Below are 17,541 nucleotides of genomic sequence, written 5' to 3'. Positions count from 1 at the left end.
CATGTTAAAGAAATAACTTAATGTGAGGGCTCGGTGTCTTATGCCTAAGGAAAGTGGAAAACATTTAGGAAATTAGTATTCAGAAAAAGGTTACCTATGGTACCTAATGAAATGGAACCAGAAGTATGACCGATACTCATTTACTCACCACTCATCAACCCATTTGTCCAATACATACTTATTAGCCTCTACCACGAGCTAGACCCTCTTGAGGTAGAAAAGCAAATGACATTTATTCTTGTCTTTACTTAAAATATAGTAGTAAGGAGAGGTGAGCTGAGAGTATATAAATGGATGCTATAATAAGAAAAATAAAACGAAAATGCTGGTGATGGCTAATGCTGTCAGTCACCAATAACCTCCATTTGGTCAAACCTAAAGATCAACACTCAACCTTGCTCCACAAGCAACTGACAAGAGTTAATCATTCCCTTATACTTCACTTGCTTACGCACACCGCCCTTCCTGGTTTTCCTCCTAAGATCAGTCCTCTGTTACATGCTTAACACACTTACCCCGTAGGTGATCTCATTCAGTCTTCTGGCTTTAAGTATCATCTCTACACTGACGATTCCCAGTTTGATGACTGCCTCAGTGTCTCTCCCCAACTCCAGAATGATTGATCTTATTGCCTCCTTGTATAATAAGCGTCTCACAGTTATCACCAGACTGGACTGCTGATCCATCAGCCCCAAACTGGTGGCTCTCTCGGGGTTCCCACTCCAGTAAAGGGTACCACCTTTCACCCCAGTTGCTCAGGCCAACCTCGGAGTAATCCTAATCCCTTTCCTTCTTTCCTCCCACTTCCAATTCATCAGCCAATCTGTGGACTCTGACTTTTACAACATGTTGAATGTGATCATTTCTTCTCTCTCCCCTTCTAGGATATCACCTCAGTCCTGGACTCAGCCATCCTTCTATCCTGGGCTCTGACAGCAGCTTCCCCTAACTGGCTTTTCTGCTTCCGTCTTTGTTCTGTTATTTTCTACATGGCAGCCAGAATAATTCTTTTAAAACTAAAGTCAGATCATATCACTTCTCTTCTCAAAAGCCTCCAAATGCTCCACTTCACCCTGCGCGCTTAGATACGAGAATGACTCATTCCCTCATTCCCCGGGTCCCATTGGCTCTCTGCTCAAATGTCACTTCATCAGAGAGGTCTTCCCTGATATCTTACCAAAAAATGCTAGTTCCGGGCTTCCCTGGTGGCACAGTGGTTGAGAGTCCGCCTGCCGATGCAGGGGACACGGGTTCGTGCCCCGGTCTGGGAAGATCCCACATGCCGCGGAGCGGCTGGGCCCGTGAGCCATGGCCGCTGAGCCTGCGCGTCCGGAGCCTGTGCTCCACAACGGGAGAGGACACAACAGTGAGAGGCCCGCGTACCGCAAAAAAAAAAAAAAAAAAAAAAAAAAAAAAAATGCTAGTTCCTTCTGCCCTCGCCCTGCATTCCTTTACTGTTTTATTTTTCTTCACGTTGCCACTTGACATCATACAAAATATTTATTTATCTGTTTATAAATAGGAGAATGTAAGCACCATGAGGATTTTGTATTTCCAGTGCCAAAAACCGCCTAAAAAAGGGCTGGCACGCAGATGCTTTTATTAAGTACTCTAGGCATTATTCTAACACAATTTATTATCATTAGATTCGCTGTATTACTGTCCACATTTCACAGACGTGGTAGCCGAGGCACAGAATCGGGAAGTGACTTGCCCAGAGTCACAGCGCTCTCAAGGGGCTTAGCTAGGATGCACATTGAGGCGCTCTTCCTCCAGGGTCCCTCTGCTCCTCAACACTTGGCGCTCAGGTTCGACACCCGAAAGCCGTTCGCGGGGGGCGAGCTGGACGTCAGGGGGACGCCAGCGAGGGCGCGGCTCTCCCAGCCTCCCGTTTCCTGGGAAGTCAGCGCGCGCCCGTCCCTAGCCTTTGGGTGCCGCAGCTGGCAGAGCGCACAGATTCGGGCAGGCGGCTGGGCGCGGGAGCGGCCCGTACTTCTGCTGGTTCGCGGGCCGCCGGAGACGGGAGAACCGAGCCCCGCGCAGCCTGAGCGCAACGCCTCCCGCAGCCTGAGCGCAACGCCTCCCGTTTCGTTTTCCCGAGGCGCCTCGGCTTTGTTTCGGTTTCCAGTTGTTCCGTCTTCAAAACGAAACTGAAAGTTGCGCTAAACTGCGCAGCGTTCCCTTGGACGGAGATGCCTTTTGGCACCAGTCCTTACCTCTGCGAATCTGTCTGGAACAGAGTGACCTTGCAAACGTGGTTTGTGGTTTGGACACCTGAAACTCCCTCAGAAATACCCTAGGGCGTCTTTTTTCTTCAGATTAAAAACATGTATAATAGCATTTTGCTATTATTGATTATTATATCAATAGAGACACAGGGAAAGAAATCGCTTATGATTCTAACACCCAAAGACAACTAATATTTTGATGCATTTTTTTGGCCTTTTTTTCCTATTATACATTTAATCTTTATAAAATCATGTCATTATACAGTTTTATATATGCAGAATTTAACTCTAAATTGCGTTTTCGTCAAACATAATATCATGAACATATTGCCCTTTTATTATATATTTTTTAAAATAAATTTTAAATTGTTGTGTAACGTTCCAGGTTCTGACAGTACAATTCAGTTATTCTCCTCTTGTGGAAGTTTGTTTTTATCTCATCAGGGCCTTTTATAAATAATAGTATGATTGACATTATTGTAAGTAAATATTTGACCAAATTTCTGATTACTTAAAATAAATTCCAAAAGATGTGTCTGGAGGAAAAACTTCTCCTCTCCCCTCTTAGTTCTTATACTGAGGGCCTGTGAACTAAACTGACAAAGACAGATTAACGAGAAAAAACCTTCCAACTTTAGAAATATTTTATGTGCACAGGAGTTCACAGAAAAGCGAAACTCAAGAAGTGGTTAGCCTTAGGAGCTTATATGCCATTTAACAAAGAACAGGGGGTTTGGGTTTTGAGGGATGATCAATTGTGGAGAAGTGTCTTTGAAATATATTAGGGAGGGGTTTCCTTGGTGGCACAGTGGTTGAGAGTCCACATGCCAGTGCAGGGGACACGGGTTCGAGTCCTGGTCCGGGAAGATCCCACATGCCGCGGAGCAGCTAAGCCCGTGCGCCACAACTACTGAGCCCACGCACCTAGAGCCCATGCTCCGCAGCAAGAGAAGGCACGGCAATGAGAAGCCCGCGCACTGCAACGAAGAGTAGCCCCTGCTCGCCGCAACTAGAGAAAGCCCGTGTGCAGCAATGAAGACCCAACGCAGCCAAAAATAAAACAACTTAAAAAAAAAAAGATAAAAGTAATGAACATCTTAAAAAAAAAAAAGAAGTATATGAGGGAAACTAATGGAAGATAAGTGTTACTTTACTAAGGGCTGTTTATGCAGACTCATCTCAGTGCCAGCTCTGGTGATAAGAGGCATTCTTTTCTTCCTGGTATGGAAGGGGGGGTGCACCTTCACAGGAGAAATTCATGCCAACTTCACAAATTTATGCTTTTAAGTTGATAAGGGGAAGGCAGAGAACTCTTTCTGCATCTGTTGATTCTCAGTTGCCTTCATCTCAAAGTCATCCTTAGGCCAAAGTGGCGTATTTTGGGGTGGCATATTCTGATCCCCTTCAGGTGGAAATTAGGGAGAACGTGACACTTAAAGCCAAATTCTTCTCCAGGAAGAAGGTACCAGTTTCCACCTCCATGAGTATATGAATCTTTGGGAATTTTTTTATCGTTGCATAGTTTGCAAAGTAAATCATTGAAAAGGATAAGATCACAAGATTAAAAAAGAAAACTTAAGTGTTAAGAAAAACTTTACCAGTAATGACGTGCTTAACTTCAAACCTCCGATAATTCAGAGACAAACGCTTTGGGAGAACAGCTTGGATTGTCTTGTAGGGAAATGTGCTCAGGTTTTCATCTGTGGGCACATCTGGCCCATTGGGAGGCATGTTACTGCACTCTTCACTGTGAGTGCCTCTGGCATCTGCCTCTCACACTCAGGCAGGCTCCTTGCCCTTAGCAAAGGATGCACTGTTCTCACTCTTCAGGGCTGGAAAGTCAGAGGAATGGAGGAGGGGTGATCCCATCTTCTCTCCTTTATCTGGCTGGGTTTTGACTCCACCCTCATAGAGAAATGTTAGGGCAGCAAGTCCTTACAGGTTCCCTCCTCCACATGCCCACCCTTTTAAATAGCAGCCGTATTCCCATAAGGACAGTGCCACACACTGAGCCTGTTTCCTTCACACCTTTAAGGTGGACCTTAGGCCTTGATTGAAAAGTCATTGGAAGAGATGGGAAATCCCAGTGACCCTTCCTTTTGAGGAAAAGTACTTTCTTAAACTTGGTATTATATGAACAATCTTATGGGAGGTTTGGTTTTGTTTTTGTTCCTAAAGAACGAATTCCGGCATTGGAGACTCCGTATGTTGGTCCGGTGAGCTGTGGAAAGGAGCATTCCCTGGCTGGCTGTCACAAAGGAAGGGTCTTCGCGTGGGATCTGGTTCTGAAGGACAGCTGGGAATTGGAGAATTTAAGGAAATACATTTTATGCCTAAGTACGTATTTTAATTCATTCATTTATTCATTCAGTATTTTTGAGTTTCATGTGACAGGCACCATGCAAGATGCCAGGGTCCAAAGATGACTATAACAAACACAGTCCCTAACCTCACAGGTTACAGTGTAGGGAGGGAAGGAGGGGGGAAGAAGACAAGGTATAACACCAGCTGTTATTTAATTAGAGTCTATGAAAGAGCAGGGCAGCATGAAGTGAGAACCTGTGACCCTGTGATTTTAATCTTAGGTACTGGAAATAACTGTGGGACCCACTTGGACCTCCAGAGTTGGTGTAAAGATTATTTTAAAGCGAAAATCTTTGAGCTACAGAAAGTTCACAGAGAGACATCTTACCTGACTAAAACAGGTAAGATTTAGTTTTACCTGTTTTAGATACAGCTGCCATTAACCGTCCTTTGAGGGAGTTTCCTATGAATTCAGCCGTTGTAAAGACAAAGCGCCCGATCAGCATCAAAAACTCAATTGAACCTTCCATCCTCTCCCACTCAAGCCCTAAATAAATCCCTTTTGCTAAGTTAATATATGTACACCTCTACTCAGGCTATTGTACAAATTTTCCATTACGGGAGCTCCTGTCTGTACATGTAGATAAACTTTGCCTTTTCTCCTGTTAATCTGTTTATACTCAGTTAATTTGCAGGTCCCCAATCATGGGACACAAGTTGGAAGAGGAAAGGTTTTCCTCCCAACATAACCTTTTGGCTTGTCATAAGCCACTGGATCCTAATATTTTCCTTAGTAAAATCGGGGTAAAAAATCACATCCTCACACACAGCTTCCTAGGCCAAATGATATGACAAGCAGTCTGAACTGTGTGTTCATGAATTACGTGCATTGGAAATTTTCAAAAACATGTTTTTTAATGCTAGGAAGTTACCTTTTGTTACTTTCTCTGCTCATTAAATTGTATAAGAGATTGCTGTAGGGGCTTCCCTGGTGGCGCAGTGGTTGGGAGTCCGCCTGCCGATGCAGGGGACACGGGTTCGTGCCCCGGTCCGGGAAGATCCCACATTCCGCGGAGCGGCTGGGCCCGTGAGCCATGGCCGCTGGGCCTGCGCGTCCGGAGCCTGTGCTCCGCAACGGGAGAGGCCACAACAGTGAGAGGCCCGCGTACCGCAAAAAAAAACCAAAAAAAAAAAAAAAAGAGATTGCTGTGGCTTGGGGGAATGAGCACTGAACTTGGAATGAAAAGCCCAAGGTTTGAGTCTGTTCTACAACTGATACTAGTTCACCTCTTTGAGTTTTCCTAGGTTGAGCCGTGTGAAATTGCCGATAGTTATGTTTTTGATCCACAAAAGTGGCAGTTTAATAGGAATCAACCTAGTGGTATCTTTTTTTTTTTTTTTTTTTTTTTTTTTTGGTGTTCGCGGGCCTCTCACTGTTGTGGCCTCTCCCATTGCGGAGCACAGGCTCCGGACGCCCAGGCTCAGCAGCCATGGCTCACGGGCCCAGCCGCTCTGCGGCATGTGGGATCTTCCCGGACCGGGGCACGAACCCGTGTCCCCTGCATCGGCAGGCGGACTCTCAATCACTGCGCCACCAGGGAAGCCCGCCTAGTGGTATCTTTATCTCACAGGGTGAGATAGGTGTTGTAGGTGACAGTGCTCTATAAATTCTAAAGCCCTGGACTATATGTGTGTGAAGAAATTTAGTTTTCTTTTAGGCTGATAAGTATAGCATAAAAGTTAGTACATTATACAATGTGTGAAAAGCCCAATAATTCAAAAGCCCAATTCCCTTTTGAATTATATATTGTTCTGGATTCTGCCCTGCACCTTTGTACATGTTGATGACACGTTAAAATAGCTTGAAGGCTTTGGAATAAAAAGTTCGTTCGGGTTTTTCCATAAGATGTTATGGAAACCCCCGAACGAACTTTTTGGCCAACCCAATAGTACAGAAATACAAGAAAATAAGTTAAAATAGCTGTAGTCCACTTGGTGACCCAATCTGAAGAAGGATTAATAGATTTTGTATCATTTTTATTATAGGAAGATAGAAACTCTGACTGGTATGAAAATTATACAAGTCTCCTGTGGATGCTACCACTCCCTGGCATTATCAGAAGGTAAAAAAAGTCTTCCTGGATCTCCTGTGTGTCATCAGGAAGTAATTTTTTGAATAAGAATGATACCTGTACCTCGAGTCTGTCATACAGAGTGAAGTAAGTCAGAAAGAGAAAAACAAATACCGTATGTTAACACACATATATATGTGGAATCTGAAAAAAAAAAAAAAAGGTTCTGAAGAACCTAGGGACAAGACGGGAATAAAGACGCAGATGTAGAGAATGGACTTGAGGACCGGGAGGGGGAAGGGTAAGCTGGGACGAAGTGAGAGAGTGGCATGGACATATATACACTACCAAATGTAAAATAGATAGCTAGTGGGAAGCAGCCGCATAGCACAGGGAGATCAGCTCGGTGCTTTGCGACCACGTGGAGGGGTGGGATAGAGAGGATGGGAGGGAGACACAAGAGAGAGGAGAGGATATATGTATAGCTGATTCACTTTTTTATAAGGCAGAAACTAACACACCACTGTAAAGCAATTATACTCCAATAAAGATATTTTTTAAAAAAAGAATGATACCTGTTGAGTTTAATGCACTGGGGTTCATTTTAATGCATTTAAAGTTAAAAAGAAAACTTAGATGTAATAACTTACAGAAATCTGACATGTGTTGGCATTTCTCTGAGTAGCATCAGAAGAACTTGATTTTTTTTTTTTTTCCTTTTTTGCGGTACGCGGGCCTCTCACTGTTGTGGCCTCTCCCGTTGCGGAGCACAGGCTCCGGACGCGCAGGCTCAGCGGCCATGGCTCACGGTCCCAGCCACTCCACGGCATGTGGGATCCTCCCGGACCGGGGCACAAACCCGTGTCCCCTGCATCGGCAGGCGGACTCTCAACCACTGCGCCACCAGGGAAGCCCTATTGGTATTTTTTTTTTTTTAGACTTAATTGATCATATATTTTTATCATGCATCAGGCTTTTGGAAACATAAAAAGGAAAATGTGCACCAACCAAACTGGTAAAGCTTTTCCTAAAGCTTCTTTGCATTCTTTTTTTTAAAATATCTCTCTTAATTCTTTTTTTATACAGCAGGTTCTTATTAGTCATCCATTTTATACACATCAATGTATACATGTCAATCCCAGTTTCCCAATTCATCACACCGCTACTCCCATCCCCTGCCGCTTTTGTCCCTTGGTGTCCATACGTTTGTTCTCTACATCTGTGTCTCTATTTCTGCCCTGCAAACCGGTTAATCTGTACCATTTTTCTAGGTTCCACATATATGCGTTAATATATGATATTTGTTTTTCTCTTTCTGACTTACTTCACTCTGTATGACAGTCTCTAGATCCATCCACGTCTCAACAAATGACCCAATTATGTTCCTTTTTATGGCTGAGTAATATTCCATTGTATATATGTACCACATCTTCTTTATCCATTCATCTGTCGATGGGCATTTAGGTTGCTTCTGTGACTTGGCTATTGTAAATAGTGCTGCAGTGAACATTGGGGTGCATGTGTCTTTTTGAATTATGGTTTTCTCTGGGTATATGCCCAGTAGTGGGATTACTGGATCATATGGTAATTCTATTTTTAGTTTTTTAAGGAACCTCCATACTGTTCTCCATAGTGGCTGGATCAACTTACATTCCCACCAACAGTGCAAGAGGGTTCCCTTTTCTCCACACCCTCTCCAGCATTTGTTGTTTGTACATTTTCTGATGGTGCCCATTCTAACTGGTGTTAGGTGATACCTCATTGTAGTTTTGACTTGCATTTCTCTAATAATTAGTGATGTTGAGCAGCTTTTCATGTGCTTCTTGGCCATCTGTATGTCTTCTTTGGAGAAATGTCTATTAGGTCTTCTGCCCATTTTTGGATTGAGTTGTTTGTTTTTTTAATATTGAGCTGCATGAACTGTTTATATATTTTGGATTAATCTCTTGTCTGTTGATTTGTTTGCAAATATTTTCTCCCATTCTGAGGGTTGTCTTTTCGTCTTGTTTATGGTTTCCTTTGCTGTGCAAAAGCTTTTAAGTTTCATTAGGTCCCATTTGTTTATTTTTGTTTTTATTTCCATTACTCTAGGAGGTGGATCAAAAAAGATCTTGTGGTGATTTATGTCACAGAGTGTTCTTCCTATGGTTTCCTCTATAAGAGTTTTATAGTGTCCGGTCGTACATTTAGGTCTCTAATCCATTTTGAGTTTATTTTTGTGTACGGTGTTAGGGAGTGTTCTAATTTCATTCTTTTACATGTAGCTGTCCAGCACACTTATTGAAGAGACTGTCCTTTCTCCATTGTATATCCTTGCCTCCTTTGTCATAGATTAGTTGACCATAGGTGCGTGGGTTTATCTCTGGGCTTTCTATCTTGTTCCATTGAGCTATGTTTCTGTTTTTGTGCCAGTACCATATTGTCTTGATTACTGTAGCTTTGTAGTATATTCTGAAGTCAGGGAGTCTGATTCCTCCAGCTCCGTTTTTTCCCCTCAAGACTGCTTTGGCAGTTTCTTCATTTGCAAATATTTTCTCCCATTCTGAGGGTTGTCTTTTGGTCTTGTTTATGGTTTCCTTTGCTGTGCAAAAGCTTTGAAGTTTCATTAGGTCCCATTTGTTTATTTTTGTTTTTATTTCCATTTCTCTAGGAGATGGGTCAAAAAGGATCTTGCTGTGATTTATGTCATAGAGTGTTCTACCTATGTTTTCCTCTAAGAGTTTTATAGTGTCTGGCCTTACAATTAGGTCTTTAATCCATTTTGAGTTTATTTTTCTGTATGGTGTTAGGGAGTGTTCTAATTTCATACTTTTACATGTACCTGTCCAGTTTTCCCAGCACCACTTTTCGAAGAGGCTGTCTTTTCTCCACTGTATATTCTTGCCTCCTTTATCAAAGGTAAGGTGACCATATGTGCATGGGTTTATCTCTGGGCTTCCTATCCTGTTCCATTGATCTGTATTTCTGTTTTTGTGCCAGTACCATACTGTCTTGATTACTGTACCTTTGTCATATAGTCTGAAATCAGGGAGCCTGATTCCTCCAGCTCCATTTTCCTTTCTCAGGACTGCTTTGGATATTCAGGGTCTTTTGTGTTTCCATACAAATTGTGAAATTTTTTGTTCTACTTCTGTGAAAAATGCCATTGGTAGTTTGATAGGGATTGCATTGAATCTGTAGATTGCTTTGGGTAGTAGAGTCATTTTCACAACGTTGATTCTTCCAATCCAAGAACATGGTATATCTCTCCATCTGTTTGTATCATCTTTAATTTCTTTCATCAGTGTCTTATAGTTTTCTGCATACAGGTCTTTTGTCTCCCTAGGTAGGTTTATTCCTAGGTATTTTATTCTTTTTGTTGCAATAGTAAATGGGAGTGTTTCCTTAATTTCTCTTTCAGATTTCTCATCATTAGTGTATAGGAAGGCAAGAGATTTCTGTACATTAATTTTGTATCCTGCAGCTTTACCAAATTCATTGATTAGCTCTAATAGTTTTCTGGTGGCATCTTTAGGATTTTCTATGTATAGTGTCATGTCATCTGCAAACAGTTACAGTTTTACGTCTTCTTTTCCGATTTGGATTCCTTTTATTTCTTTTTCTTCTCTGATTGTCATGGCTAGGACTTCCAAAACTATGTTGAATAATAGTGGCAAGAGTGGACATCCTTGTCGTGTTCCTGATCTTAGAGGAAATGCTTTCAGCTTTTCACCATTGAGAATGATGTTTGCTGTGGGTTTGTCATATATGGTCTTTATTATGTTGAAGTAGGTTCCATCTATTCCCACGTTCTGAAGAGTTTTTATCATAAATGGGTCTTGAATTTTGTCAAAAGCCTTTTCTGCATCTATTGAGATGATCATATGGTTTTTTCTTCTTCAATTTGTTAATATGGTGTATCACATTGATTGATTTGCATATACTGAAGAATACATCCATCCCTGGGATAAATCCCACTTGATCATGGTGTATGATCCTTTTAATGTGTTGTTGGATTCTGTTTGCTAGTATTTTGTTGAGGATTTTTGCATCTATATTCATCAGTGATATTTTTCTGTAACTTTCTTTTTTTGTAGTATCTTTGTCTGGTTTTGGTATCAGGGTGATGGTGGCCTCAGAGAATGAGTTTGGGAGTGTTCCTTCCTCCGCAGTTTTTGGGAAGAGTTTGAGAAGGATGCGTGTTAGCTCTTCTCTAAATGTTTGATAGAATTCACCTGTCAAGCCATGTGGTCCTGGACTTTTGTTTGTTGGAAGATTTTTCATCACAGTTTCAATTTCATTACTTGTGATTGGTCTGTTCATATTTTCTGTTTCTTCCTGGTTCAGTCTTGGAAGGCTATACCTTTCTAAGAATTTGTCCATTTCTTCCATGTTGTCCATTTTATTGGCATAGAGTTCCTTGTACTAGTCTCTTAGGATGCTTTGTATTTCAGCAGTGTCTGTTGTAACTTCTCCTTTTTTATTTCTAATTTTATTAATTTGAGTCCTCTCCCTCTTTTTCTTGATGAGTCTGGCTAATGGTTTATACATTTTTTTATCTTCTCAAAGAATGAGCTTTTAGTTTTATTGATCTTTGCTATTGTTTTCTTTGTTGCTATTTCATTTATTTCTGCTCTGATCTTTATGATTTCTTTCCTTCTGCTAACTTTGGGTTTTGTTTGTTCTTCTTTCTCTAGTTCCTTTAGGTGTAAGGTTAGATTGTTTATTTGAGATGTTTCTTGTTTCTTTAGGTAGACTTGTATAGCTGTAAACTTCCTTCTTAGAACTGCTTTTGCTGCATCCCATAGGTTTTGGATCATCGTGTTTCATTGTCGTTTGTCTCTAGGTATTTTTTGATTTCCTCTTTGATTTCTTCAGTGATCTCTTGGTTATTTAGTAATGTATTGTTTAGCCTCCACGTGTTTGTGTTTTTTACGTTTTTTTCCCTGTAATTCATTTCTAATCTCTTAGCATTGGGGTCAGAAAAGATGCTTGATATGATTTCAGTTTTCTTAAAGTTACTGAGGCTTGATTTGTGACCCAAGTTGTGATCTATCCTGGAGAATGTTCTGTGCGCACTTGAGAAGAAAGTGTAATCTGTTTTTTTTGGGTGGAATGTCCCATAAATATCAATTAAATCTATCTGGTCTATTGTGTCATTTAAAGCTTCTGTTTCCTTATTTATTTTCATTTTGGGTGATCTGTCCATTGGCATAAGTGAGGTGTTAAAGTCTTCCACTATTATTGTGTTACTATTTTCTCTTTTATAGCTGTTAGCAGTTGCCTTATGTATTGAGGTGCTCCTATGTTGTGTGCATATATATTTATAATTGTTATATCTTCTTCTTGGATTGATCCCTTGATGTTTATGTAGTGTACTTCCTTGTCTCTCGTAGCATTCTTTATTTTAAAGTCTATTTTGTCTGATATGAGTATTGCTACTCCAGCTTTCTTTTGATTTCCATTTGCATGGAATATCTTTTTCCATCCCCTCACTTTCAGCCTGTATGTGTCCCTAGGTCTGCAGTAGGTCTCTTGTAGACAGCATATATATGGGTCTTGTTTTTGTATCCATTCAGCAAGCTTGTGTCTTTTGGTTGGAGCATTTAATCCATTCACGTTTAAGGTAATTATCGATATGTATGTTCCTAGTACCATTTTCTTAATTGTTTTGGGTTTGTTTTTGTAGGTCCTTCCCTTCTCTTGTGTTTCCCACTTAGAGAAGTTCTGTTGTTGTTTGGATGGGTGACATTAAGGTATGTTTGTATGCCAGTGAGAACGATCCAGTTCAGGAGGAGAAAGTGATGATGCACGAGAAAGAGGGAATGATTGTAGAGGTAATACTGTCCCAGAATAGGAGCCAGGAAGCAGGGCCAGGGGTCCAGTGTGGCACGTAGGGCTTTGGGCAGAAATTTTTATTCTGTTCAGATGAGGAACAGTGGAGGTGAGGGTAGGTTGCTTGTGGGAAGGTGATTAGTTCTTCCCTGATTGTTTCAGTTTTCTCAGTGATGCACAAGGCACGGTCCTTATTTGAAACTTAGTGAAGCAGAGGAAGATTGCTACAGGTTTAGGAATAAACGGAAAGTGTGCAATAGTGACTCAGAGTGAGACAGTGAACATCGTGGGAGATTACGAGACAGTATAGAGTGACCATTTGAAATCTGTGGTTGTAGGGCATAAGGTGAAATCAGTCGGCACAGTTGTTTGTTTTTCTCCATTGATGTTAAGCTGCTTGGATTCCTTTGGAGTAATTCAGATTGAAGGTTAACTACAGGTGGACTTTTGCTAGGTAAGTACAGTAGGAAAGGGACAGAAGACTTGGAGGTATTTGCAAATGACTGATTACACTGCTGACCGTAGAACCTAAGCTGGGTAGGATAGATAATGAACAAACAATAGGGTTGATGGATTGGAGAGCCCAGTGGCCTCAAAGAATGTTGGAGTGGATTCCACTCTAAAGTGTCTTCGTCTCTTCGGGCTGCTATAACAAAATACCATAGATTGAGTGGTTTATAAACAGAAGTTTATTTCTCACAGTTTTGGAGGCTGGGAAGTCTGGGATTAAGATGACAGCACATTTGGGAATTCCCTGGTGGTCCAGTGGTTAGGACTTGACACTTTCACTGCTGTGGCCCGGGGTTCGATCCCTGGTCTGGTCTGGGAACTAAGATCCCGCAAGCTGCACAGTGTGGCCAAAAAAAAAAAAAAAAAAGATGATGGCAGATTTGATGTCTGGCGAGGGCCTGCTTCCTGGTTTACAGATGGCTGTCTTCTCACTGTATCCTCATGTGGCAGAAGGAACAGGGGTGAAAGAGCTCTCTGGGGTCTGTTATAAAGGGCACTAGTTCCATTCCTGAGGGCTCCACCCTCATGACCCAATCACTTTCCAAAGGCCCTACCTCCTAATACCATCACATTGGGGGTTAGGATTCCAATATATGAATTTGGGGGGAAAACACTCAGTCCATAACGTTCTGCCACTGCCCCCCTCAAATTCATGTCCTTCTTGCATGCAGAATACATTCATTTCATCCCAACAGCCCCCAAGTCTTAACTCATTCCAGCATCAAAGAATGTTAGCCTGGGAGTTCCACTCTGAAGTCAGTGAATTCGAAGGATGGTGTATGATGATCAGAGAGGAGAATGTTTCTAATGGAAATTTAGAAGGTGGAACAATTTTTGTTTGTTTGTTTGGCTGTGTTGGGTCTTTGTTGCTGCATGTGGGCTTTCTCTACAGGGTTCTCACTGCGGTGGCTTCTCTCGTTGCGGAGCACGAGCTCTAGAGCGCAGGCTCAGTAGTTGTGTCGCACGGGCTTAGTCGCTCTGCGGCATGGGGGATCTTCCTGGACCAGGGTTCGAACCCGTGTCCCCTGCATTGGCAGGTGGATTCTTAACCACTGCACCACCAGGGAAGTCCCTGGAACAATGACTGGTGATTATAAAGTACAGAATATCACCTTTATCTAGGGCAATAGTTTTCAACTAGGAGTGGTTTTGCGCCCCTGGAAACACCTGGCAATGTCTGTGCTCAGCTGAGGTTGTCCTGAGGGAGGAGCATGTATGTTGGGGTGGCTGCTACTGGCATCAGGTGGGTAGAGGCCAGGGCTGCTGCTAAACATCCTGCAATGCACAAGACAGCCGCTCACAACAGAGAATTATCGGACGCAAAATGCCAGGCGGATCAGTTTAGAAGCCCCGACCCAGGGCCTGGGTGGCTGCAGTGGAGCAAAGGAAGAGAGTGGAGACAAGATAAAGAACTGAGAGATCAAGAGGGGCAATAAACTGGGTTCATGAAGGACGAAGTTGCCAAGAAGGACAGGAAGAATGATGACAGGCGTGGATGTGCTGAGGAAGACAGGCAGCAAGGTGCTAAAGTTTCCAGTGATTGAAGGGTCGTGACTAGGACTTTGGCAGGTGATACAGTCTGTTGTTATGTGCTTCAGAGGAGCCGGGATTTTGAAGAAGAAAGTAGAAGAAATGGTCTGTAAATGCCAGTAGGGAGCGCCTCATCATCCTAAGGTCCCTGGGATGGTGGAGGGAAAACTTCCTCATGGTTGAACTCCAGGGAACACCCAGGACTCAGATCAAGACAGTGAAGGGAACTTTGGGAGTCACGGTAATACATCTTTTTCAAAAGGTCTTTAGCTAAGCATTAAACAAAAGTGATGCAGAATTCCCTGATTTACTATAAGTTAGTGGAAGCAGAGGTATATTACAGAGCAGAGCGCTAACGTCCTTGGAAAAATATATTAAAGACAGGTTTTTCTCTCCAGACAGTGATTTCTGACACCTCTGGTTGAGCCATTTGGTTTCAAATACTATGTAGAACGATGGTTCTCAAAAATGTGGTCCCCAAATCGGCAGCCTCAGCATCACCTGGGAATTTGCTAGATGCAGATTCTTGAGCTCCACACCTGACCTGTTGAATCGAAAACTGTGGAGATGGGCCCAGCAGTCTAGGCTTTAACAAGATCACTAGGTGATTCTGTTATCAGTTTGAAAACCACGGATATAAAAGCAAAAACCTGTGGATGATTAAAGGGCAGAAAGAAACTAGTGTTTACTGAGTACTTACTATAATCCAAAGGCTTTGTGTACCTAATATCTTTTAATCTCATTTTTTAATGTGGTAAAACCTTCACCGCTATCTACCTCTAAAACTGTTTTCATTACCCCAAGCAGAAACTCTTTTTTCTCCCCAAGCAGAAACTTTGAACCATTAAATAATAACTCCCCATTCCCCACTACCTGTAACCCCAGGTAACCTCTAATACCCTTTCTGTCTATGAATTAGCCTGTTTCATATAAGTGGAATTGTGCAATATTTGTCCTTTTGTATCAGGCTTATTTCACTCAGCGTAGCGTTTTCACAGTTCATCCATGTTGCAGCATGTGTCAGAACTTCCTTCCTTTTCATGGCCGAGTAATATTCCATTGTATGGATGTACCATATTCATCTGTTGATGCTGTTGCTGGACGTGGGTTGTTCCCATCTTTTTGGCTATTGTGGATAATGCTGCAATGAATATTGACATACAGTATCTGTTTGAGTCCCTGTCTTCAGTTCTTTTGTGTTATCTCATTTTTTAAATAACAAAGCTAAGGCTTGGACCAAGCAAAGTGGCCAAGGCTAGAAAATGGAAGCACCAGGCCAGTCTGATGCTCTGGCTCCTCCCACAAAACCCCACTGTCTGAGAGGATGGGGGCCCATCTCCCACCTGTGTTTTACTCACTACTTAATGTGTGTGTATTTTCCTGATAATTCTTTTCTTTCTTCCTAGAAGGATACTAGTTCCACCAACGTTTCCAGGAAAACCCTGCCAGAAATAAGCGGAATTAACCAGTCGCTGACAGATAAATGGATGGCAGTGGCAAGAGGAAGTGCAGAGCATGAAGTAAGTGACTGAGAGGTGGCTCTGTCTGACAGAGTAGAAACTGGGAATTTCCTGGCGGTCCAGGGGTTAGGCCTCTGCGCTTTCACTGCTGGGGGCCCAGGTTCGATCCCTGTTTCGGGAACTAAGACCCTGCAAGCCGTGTGGCACAGCCCAAAAAAAAAGGAGAAAGCACTTTTATTTGGTTCTGAAGCCTTGGTCATTTTATCCTAGACATAAGAGAGAGGATTTGGCTTTGTCATGAAGGCATTTGCATTTTAATCATGGTTCTCTTCTACCATCTCTTAGTTTGAAGAAGTCATTTTATTTATTCATTCATCATTTCTTTTACAGAGGTATATTGAGGATGTACAATATGCCAGGCACTTTGATAGGTGAGGAAGATGCAGGAGTGAATCAAAAATACTTTCTATGCCACAAAGCCTTTCCCAGGGCAGACTGTTTTTATAGCTTCATAGTTTATTCTCTGGAGCTCCAGAAGTTTCTGTTTTCAGAAGGATGCGTTTTATTTAAATCTAGATGACTTGATCAAATCAACTATGAAGGGTTTTGGTGAGATTTAGCAGTCACATGCACAAAGTATACCCAGAATTTGGAGGACTCTTAAGAGAGCAGTTATTTTCGTTAACAATGGTTCCACGTCATCAGTTACATACAGTATTTGGTAAGATAAAAGGGATATGCTTATAGTATGTTGTGACTTAACCTTGTCTTATTATGTTTGCAGGGAAATTAGAGTGATATTTTCATCTCCTGCTTGTCTGACTGCAAGTTTTTAAAGAAAAGGTAACATTTACATGAGACTTAACTTTATTTAAAACACTGGGGGATATTTAAAATGAAATGTTTCGACTCAGTCATTTTAATATGTGCATTTTGTTATCTATGAACAAAAAAGAATCCAACATTGAAAACTCCATAGGTTGTTACAGAATTCTCCCATTTTTGTAAAGTAGTTTCCTATTGGACCACTGCAAGTTGTAATTTCTAATTTACCTTGTTCACTGCCTCTGCCCTGCCCTTCTCTGCTGTCTGATTGGCAGGAATGGTGTTTTTTTCAGAATCTTTGCATCAAGGAGCGATCAGTTCATTCGAACATTGCTTTTGTACTTAGAGGCCAGGCCTGTGCTCTGAAGCTCTTATTTTGAGATCAGTAAGGAAAACAGATTCTATTTATTTTATCTTTAACTAGTCTTACTAACACAGAGGAGCATCTAACTTCTCTCCTACTTGGTTTGACACTTGGTCTGATTCAGTAGTTTAAACAATTCCTCTCTTAAATCGCTCAATGTTTGGTCTTCTGTTTCTTCTCCTCCCTCTATGCGCTCCAATACTGTACCTGGGAACTACTGAAGGATAAAGTGAGGCATATTAAAAATTGTAAGTTTGTTTGAGCGAACATCAATTTGAATCACGCAGCACCAATTCAGAATTGCCTAAGAGTGCACCGGCGAGAGGAGCTCAGGGAGAGACATACGGAGAAGGTACAGAAACGAAGAAAGGAAGCTATTTGACTGGCTATAACTCAAAGCCTACTGGGCTTTTTGTGATTGGCTGCCCTTAGCT

The 17,541-nt window shown here is 41.9% G+C and overlaps 1 protein-coding gene across 1 annotated transcript in view; it reads left to right on the top strand.

Annotated features, from left to right (window-relative positions):
• The first annotated feature begins 1,749 nt into the window (after positions 1–1,749).
• The window catches only part of LOC101321652 (probable E3 ubiquitin-protein ligase HERC6), a 48,435-nt gene continuing 32,643 nt past the window's right edge, over positions 1,750–17,541 (top strand). The window contains 7 exon segments of the mRNA XM_033856429.2: positions 1,750–2,101; positions 4,407–4,502; positions 4,505–4,565; positions 6,579–6,655; positions 12,625–12,722; positions 15,865–16,001; positions 16,703–16,761. Coding sequence (XP_033712320.1) covers positions 1,750–2,101; positions 4,407–4,502; positions 4,505–4,565; positions 6,579–6,655; positions 12,625–12,722; positions 15,865–16,001; positions 16,703–16,761 — 880 coding nt within the window.

Source organism: Tursiops truncatus, chromosome 5 (genome assembly GCF_011762595.2).
Source record: "Tursiops truncatus isolate mTurTru1 chromosome 5, mTurTru1.mat.Y, whole genome shotgun sequence".
In the NCBI taxonomy this organism is placed as follows: domain Eukaryota; kingdom Metazoa; phylum Chordata; class Mammalia; order Artiodactyla; family Delphinidae; genus Tursiops; species Tursiops truncatus.
The sequence above is the reverse complement of the archived record's forward strand: the minus strand, read 5'-3'. Positions and strand labels throughout refer to the sequence as shown.